This window comes from Coffea eugenioides, unplaced genomic scaffold, assembly GCF_003713205.1.
Source record: "Coffea eugenioides isolate CCC68of unplaced genomic scaffold, Ceug_1.0 ScVebR1_2680;HRSCAF=3753, whole genome shotgun sequence".
Taxonomy (NCBI): domain Eukaryota; kingdom Viridiplantae; phylum Streptophyta; class Magnoliopsida; order Gentianales; family Rubiaceae; genus Coffea; species Coffea eugenioides.
In genome coordinates this window covers 20,323-30,617 of record NW_020863190.1, presented here as the reverse complement: position 1 = coordinate 30,617, position 10,295 = coordinate 20,323, and the positions used below count along the sequence as shown (strand labels likewise).

The 10,295-nt window shown below is 37.9% G+C and overlaps 1 protein-coding gene across 1 annotated transcript; it reads right to left on the bottom strand.

The window, feature by feature from the left end:
* Positions 1–616: 616 nt before the first annotated feature.
* Positions 617–6,361, bottom strand: LOC113757059 (pentatricopeptide repeat-containing protein At1g63150-like). The gene is made up of 3 exons (XM_027300467.1): positions 5,727–6,361; positions 1,735–2,082; positions 617–1,292 (listed from the first exon to the last, which is right to left on the bottom strand). The coding sequence occupies exons 1-3, from the start codon at positions 6,359–6,361 to the stop codon at positions 617–619; spliced, it is 1,659 nt and encodes a 552-aa protein (XP_027156268.1).
* Between the last annotated feature and the right edge of the window lie 3,934 nt (positions 6,362–10,295).

Below are 10,295 nucleotides of genomic sequence, written 5' to 3'. Positions count from 1 at the left end.
GGAAATTTGCTTCAAAAGATTATTTTTATCACCAACCACCTACAATTTACACAAATATCAAATATGAGCAAATTCTCAATTCTTAGCGCCATGAGTAGCCAAAATTAGGACAGAATAATAGTGCAAAATGTGCTCAATTACCGCTCTATCACTTACTTAAGATTTAATAGCATGAAAATGCATTCATTTCCTCTGCATTGATATGACATAATACTATCGGAGTGAAACAAGGGATCTAAAGGAGAACAGAAGTTAGACTATATTAGTAACAAGTAAACCTTTTGTGTGTATTTACAAATGTTTGGGGAATAAATACCAAATCTTTTGAGTCCAAAACACTTACCTTTCAAAGAGTTTCAATTGACAAAAAGATCCTCTTTTATGATTTCTACTTCGGTTCATTGGGTCCAAACTTCTCAATTATCTCCATACAAGAAGGATAATTTTCTTTATCTTGTAGCAAATCTATTAAAATAGAAAAAGTTGATGAGTCCATTTTAAATCCTCTTCTAGCCATTTCTTCAAGAAATCTCAGTGCATCATTATATTCCCCTCTCCTAAGAAGTTCTTGAGCAATAAAACTAAATGTTATCCCATTAGGCGAACAACTATTCTCTTACATCTTCACAAAAAACTCTTTAGCTTCATCCAGCAAACCTTTTAGACAAAGATTAGTAATCATCGTTTTATATGTTGACACGTTATGTTCCATTCCTTTTAAAGAAAGATTATTGAAAAGATCCCCTGCACATTGAAACCTCCCACTTTTGCACAATCCATGAAGAATGATGTTGTACATAGTTATATCAAGTTTGACTCCATCAAATTGCATTTTCTGCAGGAATTGCAGGGCCTCCTCAATATGTCCACATTTGCATAGGCCATCCAACATTGTACAGTAGGTATGAAAATCAGGAGTTAAGGAAACAGCTTGCATCTCAACGAATACTTCTCTTGCAGAACGATACCTTGCCATCCTGAACAAACCCTGCAAGACAATATTATATGTACCAACGTCAGCTCTCAAACCTCTCTGTGGAATTTCCCTGAGGAGATGCATGGCCTTATCATTTTCATTTTTCTTGAAATGCCCATTCATTAGAGTACTGTGGCTTAGAATATCTGGATGCACACCCCTATTAACCACGGTGTCAAAAATTTTCCTTGCTTTATCCATTTGGCCCTGCAAACAGTATCCATTCATCAGGACATTATATATAACTGTATCAGAATTTTCACCTCTCTGAATCATGATCTCAAATACATCTCCTGCATCTTGCAAGGATCCTTCCCTAGAAAATGCATCAATCAGAATACAATAAGTAAAATGGCTTGGAGGAATACTAAAATGACTCATCTAGTTCAGTAGCATTTTGACATCTTTTAATTTGCCCAATTTACAAAGGCCATGAATCAAACAGTTATAGGTGACAACACACGGGAGAACACCCTTTTCGATCATCTCATGCAAAAGGGCCAGAGCTTGATCGACCATTTTATCTTTGCACAGTCTGTCAATAATAGTCGTGTATATGATGGCATTGGGTTTAACATTCGTATTTTAACCATTTTCCATTATCCTAAAGAATTTAATTGCAGTGCTAGTGTTTCCCGCCTTACAAAGCCCATGGATTACACTTCCAAGGATGACCACATTGATTTCGCAAAGTTTTTCATATATCATTTTTTCGAACAAATTCTTGGGCCTGCAAAACCATATTTTGTCGAAAGAACCCCTTGAGTAATGTGCCAAAGGTGGTAGCATTGGGTAAAAAACCAAGCTTCAAGAGGGCACCAAATAGAGAAAATCCAAAATCCACTCGACCCACGAGGCAGTAACAGTCAATGCCCATGCCCAATGTGTAATCATCAACTAGAATAATGCCCTTGTTGCCACGCATGTCTCTGAAAACGGAAATAGCTGAGTGATAATGCTTCATCTTAATAATACGGGCCAGAAGTTTATTGAATTGAATAACTCTAGGCAAAGGCCTCATCGGGACCATCTGATTGTACAAGCTCAAAGCATTTTCCAGCTTATCAATATCGCTAATATTGTCCCTTAAACTTCCAGATTCATAGCTGAAATTGGAACTCATAGAAGAGTGATCATTATTGCTAGCAGTAGTACCAGTAATTGCAGCGGCAGAAATAGAATGAAATCGAAATTGAGAATCAGGATTAGGGAAATTGGGAATTAGGATTAGGGATAGGGTTAGGGTTTGGAGAGAGATATGTTAAAGTACTAGTTGAGATACTTGGTGCTTTCTGGAATTGAGGAATGGAAACAACAGAAAAAGCTCTACTCTCGATCTTCATATCTGACACAAGACTAGTTATTTTTTCTTCTTTCCAACAAACGTCAACATTTTATAGCTATTAACACTTGATAATACAATAACTAATTACAAAAAAGGGTAACTACCTTCATATCCTTTCTTGCTCGATCTATTAACCATGTTGGGAAGTTATTTTCCCATTCGATATCCTTAACTAGTTTGGCAGTGAATTGCGCCAGGATATGGCTACACCCATTTCCAGCTCTAGGAACAAAAGAGAACTTGCAACACTCAAAATCCTTTCTAAGGTTACCAATGTCCTCCAGGACTGTTTCTATGTTATTGTCCTAAACATTGCCTGTCTTAATTTGGTCCACTACACCTTTGCAGTTTGTTTGGACTTCAATATTAGTACAACTTGCGTTCTTTGCCATTACTAGAGCACTTCTAATAGCCAGTGCTTCTTCTTTGCTTGCTTCTCCTCTCTTGCGTTCAAAATATTCCTTTTACTTTCACAATCCTTCCCACCCAGTTCCTAGCTATGATCCTCAAACTTGTTCTTACCATTTTGGCTGATATTGCTGCATCTGTATTTATTTTAATCACTCCCTCCTTAAGTGGTTCCCAACCATCTTGCTGATGCTTGCCAACTTCTGGAGTGGCATTGTTTCCTGCACCTGCAATTGTTTCATTTTCATATTCGATCCATTCTTGCTATTTTTTATCAACAATTTGCTTTGCCTCCTTGTTCTCACAGTGGAATACCATACTGTTTCGTGCCTTCCAGATTTGCCATAGGATGTTTACTGTGAGGTTGATTCTGTCCTGCACACAAGACTAGTTGAATTAACAGAAAAATGTTGAGTTATTACGTAAACTATGTTATTTTGCTTAGTTAACAGAATTAAGTGGGAATTAGTAGTATTTTGTCGTTTTCTTTGTAGTTTGTTGTGTTTGGGGTATTAAGTGGATTTTTTCAAATTCGGTCCATGTCAGCAAGTTAGTTACAAGTAACTTTAGGCACTAGTATTAGTAGGAAGAGGCTCTACACTTTTTGTTATTAATTTTACTGATATTGAAACCGATTCCTTGTGAGTGAATGGATCAATTCCTTTCTCTGCAAGTTTCCCTCAACTCTTCCTTTATTCTCTGATCATCTCTTTCCTCTCTATTTTGAATTTTACATTTTCTCTTATTCGTTGCTGAATTTCAGTGAAGTACCATTGATTGAGCTTGAGTTTGTGACAAATGGTATTTAGAGCAGTCGATTCTGAGGAAATGACAGAAACTAGAAGTAAAGCTTCTAAGGAAAATCTTAAAAGGTTAGATAGAGAGGTCTCAGAACTGGGAATGGCTGTGAAGAACTTGGCTGGGTCTGTGAGTGAACTTAGTCTATCTATTTCACTTACTGGTAGGTGCCGAACCTGTACAATAATAATTACTAAAAAGTCCTAATCACCACCACAATTAATTATAAAACAAATCCGAGTACTGGAGCAGGGACCCTAGGTGTGCAATGGGTTACTTGATTCACCATGTTTCCGAAAAGTTTGCTTGATCCGATATACCAGAATTGTCTATAAATATACTAAAATTGCATACAATGGCAAGTAGAGTCGATTCTACAGGGAACGGGTTGGAAATTGTTTCTTTCCACGTCAATAGAATAAATTGGGGGATAATTAATGAGGTGAAAATAAAAATAAAATAAACAAAATTCAAAGCTAACTTACCAAGTACAATTTACTAAAAATAGCAATTAATAAAATTCTACCCAAAGGATCAACTTTTCAGGCACGGTCCAATTAAATGATCATTGATGCAAAGATATTTCATTCATCCGTCTCTAGGTTGGTTATAGCTATCAAGAAGTTCTGACAACCAGTTCTTCCTTACTTTTTTGACAGTCAAGGCACGACCATTGACTGCTTCTCTAACCAGAAAACAACCCTAGGTACGACCGTAGAAATTTAATTATCCAATTGCATTAAAACTAGAAGAACCCAACCCTAACCAATAAACACGCTAAGAGGGTTTATTTAAATTAGATCTTGCGTTCCCCCAACATAAAGCCAATTATGGTGGTTGTCACTAGTTGTCAACTAAACGAACAATTACGGATTCAATTTAATTGACGTGACAGTAGGCTATTAAATTAAATCAAATACCTGGCCGTTGATATTCACTTAATAAAATACCCATGAACAATTAATTCAGAAAACGCAAGAACAGCAACAAATTGGACGAAATAGTGAAAATTCGATTAGATCTCACAGATGTTATGAATCGCGCTTTCGCGTTAACCCTTGGGTAGAAGGGGAATTTAGCCGTTCCTCATCATATCAGTCTTGCGCGATTTAATTGATTTCATCCACGCAAACATCAAAGAATCTGGAACGATGAAGTAACGAAGAAAGAAAAAGTGAAAAGTCTTGCTTGTTTCTGCGTTGGAGTCCGTACTGAATCCGAAAGTTCAATGCCAAAGCCAACGAAAATTGTACAGATCCAAAGCAAAAGCAAAAGAGTCAAAATGTAAAAGCCAAAAAGCAAGGGAAAAGTCTTGGATGTTTGACAGATGCGAAAAAAGGAAAACTAAAGCTAAGGTAGTGATTCCTCGTGAATCTGGATTGTTTTCTTCTTTGTAGCGCCGCCAGTAGGAGCCAAATCAGGAGCAAGCTTTGTCTAAGGGTTCTAATCCCACGCATCTGGTCCACGTGGACCTGGTTCCTTAATTGGTTCTCCTGCTGTTACCAAGCCCGCGGGTCCGGCTTTTGGGTAACCCTCTACAATTTCTAGCGTGGGCACATCCTGAAATAAAGGGTCTTCTGGAAATTTGCTTCAAAAGATTATTTTTATCACCAACCACCTACAATTTACACAAATATCAAATATGAGCAAATTCTCAATTCTTAGCGCCATGAGTAGCCAAAATTAGGACAGAATAATAGTGCAAAATGTGCTCAATTACCGCTCTATCACTTACTTAAGATTTAATAGCATGAAAATGCATTCATTTCCTCTGCATTGATATGACATAATACTATCGGAGTGAAACAAGGGATCTAAAGGAGAACAGAAGTTAGACTATATTAGTAACAAGTAAACCTTTTGTGTGTATTTACAAATGTTTGGGGAATAAATACCAAATCTTTTGAGTCCAAAACACTTACCTTTCAAAGAGTTTCAATTGACAAAAAGATCCTCTTTTATGATTTCTACTTCGGTTCATTGGGTCCAAACTTCTCAATTATCTCCATACAAGAAGGATAATTTTCTTTATCTTGTAGCAAATCTATTAAAATAGAAAAAGTTGATGAGTCCATTTTAAATCCTCTTCTAGCCATTTCTTCAAGAAATCTCAGTGCATCATTATATTCCCCTCTCCTAAGAAGTTCTTGAGCAATAAAACTAAATGTTATCCCATTAGGCGAACAACTATTCTCTTACATCTTCACAAAAAACTCTTTAGCTTCATCCAGCAAACCTTTTAGACAAAGATTAGTAATCATCGTTTTATATGTTGACACGTTATGTTCCATTCCTTTTAAAGAAAGATTATTGAAAAGATCCCCTGCACATTGAAACCTCCCACTTTTGCACAATCCATGAAGAATGATGTTGTACATAGTTATATCAAGTTTGACTCCATCAAATTGCATTTTCTGCAGGAATTGCAGGGCCTCCTCAATATGTCCACATTTGCATAGGCCATCCAACATTGTACAGTAGGTATGAAAATCAGGAGTTAAGGAAACAGCTTGCATCTCAACGAATACTTCTCTTGCAGAACGATACCTTGCCATCCTGAACAAACCCTGCAAGACAATATTATATGTACCAACGTCAGCTCTCAAACCTCTCTGTGGAATTTCCCTGAGGAGATGCATGGCCTTATCATTTTCATTTTTCTTGAAATGCCCATTCATTAGAGTACTGTGGCTTAGAATATCTGGATGCACACCCCTATTAACCACGGTGTCAAAAATTTTCCTTGCTTTATCCATTTGGCCCTGCAAACAGTATCCATTCATCAGGACATTATATATAACTGTTGTCAACAGGTATCTTGGGAGGAAAAACATCTAGTCATTATATTATGAGTGACCAACTAGTATTTATAGGAGTACAACCCTAACAAACTATTTACAAAAATACCCTTACTAATTTACTATCTACAATAATACTTATATTCTCTTAACACTCCCCCTCAAGTTGGAGCATATATATCATAAGCACCCAACTTGTTACAAAGGTATTTCACCCTAGAGCCCCCTAAGCTCTTGGTAAACACATCAGCCAATTGATCTACAGACGGTATATGAGATGTCTTGATGACCCCGTCAAGCAATTTCTCTCGAATGAAATGACAATCAACTTCAATATGTTTTGTCCTTTCATGAAACACTGGATTAGACGCAATATGAACAGCCGCCTGATTATCACACACTAAATTCATAGGCTGTTTATGCTCAAACCCAAGTTCAAGTAACATGCTCTTCAACCAAACCAACTCACACACAGTGTGAGCCATAGCGCGGTATTCAGATTCTGCACTTGATCTGGATACAACTGTTTGTTTCTTACTCTTCCACGACACTAAATTACCACCAACGAACACACAATATCCTGTAGTCGATCTTCGATCTGAGGCAGAACCAGCCCAATCTGCATCACTATATCCTTCAATATCAGCGTGTCCATGATTTTGATACAGCAACCCTTTTCCAGGAGCACTCTTAAGATACCTGAGAATCCGTATAACAGCATCCCAATGACTAGTACGAGGGGTATCAAGAAATTGACTCACAACACTCACTGGAAACGAAATGTCAGGTCTCGTTACAGTGAGATAATTTAATTTACCCACAAGTCTTCGATATTGCTTAGGATTATCAAGTAATGCACCTTGATCTCCTGCTAATTTCACATTGGGATCCATAGGAGTATCCACAGGTCGGCAACCTAACATCCCAACTTCACTCAACATATCGAGTACATATTTCCTTTGACATAAATAAATCCCATATTTAGACCGAGCTACCTCAATACCCAGAAAATACTGTAGATGACCTAAATCCTTTGTCTGAAAGTTTGCCTGCAGATTGGATTTAAGCTTCTGGATCCCCACAACATCATCACCTGTAATCACAATGTCATCCACATAAACAACTAATAAAATTTTACCAGCATTAGAATGCCGATAAAATACAGAATGATCTACTCCACATCTTGTCAGACCGAACTCCATGACAACACTACTAAACCGGCCAAACCAAGCTCTCGGAGACTGTTTCAATCCATATAAGGATTTTTTCAAACGACAAACCAACCGCGGATTCTCCCCCTGAACAACAAATCCAGGAGGTTGTTCCATATATACCTCTTCTTCCAAATCTCCATGCAGAAATGCATTTTTCACATCCAACTGATGCAATGGCCAATTATAAGTTGCTGCCAAAGAGATAAGAAGACGAACAGAGGTAATCTTTGCAACAGGAGAAAATGTTTCTAAGTAGTCTACTCCATACACCTGAGTAAATCCTCTAGCTACCAGACGAGCCTTCAATCTATCAATAGAACCATTAGGCTGCACTTTTATAGTGTACACCCATTTACAACCAACAACAGGCTTACCTGAAGGACGAGGGACAAGATCCCAAGTACCATTTTGTTCCAAAGCAGACATCTCTTCTTGCATAGCTAATCTCCAACCAGGATGATTAAGAGCATAGGTAATAGACTTAGGAATGGAGATAGAATCAAGGGAAGCAACAAAAGAAGAATATGACATAGAGAGACGAGAATAAGAAACAAAATTAGAAATAGGATGGGAAGTACAATGTCTCTTACCTTTGCGTAAAGCAATAGGAAGATCTAACTCAGAGGAGGGCGTCATACCTGGATTTGAAGATTGAGAGTTAATTGGTGAAGTGCGTGGCATATCAGGAACTTTCTCAACCATGGAACGACGAGAGTAAACTTGAAGATGAGGACGAGATAATCGAGCTATGGAATCTGGTGGACTAGATAACTCAGGTAATAAAGGGGAAGGGACTGGTAAAACAGGAGAGGAAAAAGAGGGACACTGGTCTAACTCACAAGGCATACTTTGTTTGATAAAATATGGAGTGGATTCAAAGAAAGTAACATCAGCACAAGTAAAAAATCGATTTAAAACTGGACTGTAACATCTATACCCTTTTTGCGCTCGTGCGTATCCTAAGAAAATACACTTAATAGCACGAGAATCTAATTTATCCACCCCGGGAGTAAGCTGATGAACAAAGCACACACATCCAAAAATACGAGGAGGTAATTTAAACACAGGTTCATGAGGAAAAAGAATGGAGTGAGGTAATTGACCTCCAAGAATATTAGATGGCATGCGATTAATTAAATAACATGCAGTTAGAACTGCATCACTCCAAAATTGTTTGGGCACATTCATGTGCAACAACAGTGTTCGAGCAATTTCGATTAAATGTCCAATTTTTCTTTCAGCAACTCCATTCTGTTGTGGAGTGTGAGGACAAGAGGACTGATGAATAATACCAGACTTACTCATAAAGGTATTAAAAGGAGTGGAAAAATATTCTTTCGCATTATCACTGCGAAGTATACGTACCGGCACACCAAATTGATTCTTTATTTCTGCAACAAATGCACAAAAAATGGAATATAGTTCTGAACGATCTTTCATTAAATAAAGCCATGTAACTCTTGAAAAATCATCAACAAAGATTACAAAATATTTAAAACCTAACTTTGAAGTGACTCGACTAGGACCCCAAACATCAGAATGAACTAACAAAAAAGGTTCCGAAACCCGTTTATTGACCCTAGGGGCAAAAGAAACACGATGATGCTTTCCTAATTGACAAGACTCACATTCTAATGAAGACAACTGACTCAAGGTAGGAACCAACTTCTTCAAATTTTGTAGAGACGGATGACCCAAACGACAGTGAATTTCAAGAGGAGAAACAGTAGCAGGACACGCAATCGGACCATTAGAGTTGAGAAAATAAAGACCATTATGCTCGCGCCCTCCACCAATCGTCCTCTTTGTCTTCAAATCCTGAATAACAACAAAATCAGGAGAAAAAATAGCTGAACACTGTAGAAATTTGGTAAGCTTACTAACGGACATTAGATTAAAAGGCAAATTTGGTACGTAAAGAACAGAAGGCAGCGGAAGAGATGGGTTAATTTCTACAGTGCCTAGTCCTTTAACTTTAGTTGTAGATCCATCAGCTAAAGTAACATGAGGGAAGGAAGTAGACTCTTGAAAATTAGAAAAATTTCTAGAGGTACCTGACATATGATCAGTAGCTCCGGAATCAATGATCCATGAGTCAAAATTTTTGGAAGTGGAGAGACAAGCCATAGCATTACCTTTTTGTGCTAAAGAAGCAGAGGGAAGAGATGCGTGATTTGCAGTTTGGTACTGCAGAAATTTGACATAATCTTCCTCGTATATGGTAAAAGTTTTCTGGGACCCTTGTGCTGAAGAACTTGATTCAGCTTGGTCAATGGTAACCGCATTAGCAAACCGAGGTGGTTTTCCATGTAAATCCCAACAAGTATCATGAGTGTGATTCTTCAAACCACAATGAGTGCACTCACGGGTGCCTCGACCTCCACGACCCCCACGACCTCCTCTACTTCTTCCTCCACGAGAGCCACGTCCCAAGTTAAGTTGCTCTATCCGACCATTGTTAGCAACTAACGCAGATTTGTCATTAATTAGAGCACCATCACCCTGTGCTCTGTCCTTAGATGTAGAACGTAAGACCCGAGCATATGCCTCTGCAAAGGATGGTAATTGTTCACCTGCTAAAATTTGAGATTTGATTGGTTCAAATTCTGGTTTGAGACCGGCCAAGAATTTGAGCACAAGCATTTGTTCTCTTTGCCTCTGCATAACTGTAATATCACTTGAGAGAGGCATTACGGCATTTAATTCTTCTGAAACTCGCTTCAGATCAGCAAAGTATTCAGTTACTGTCTTGTTAT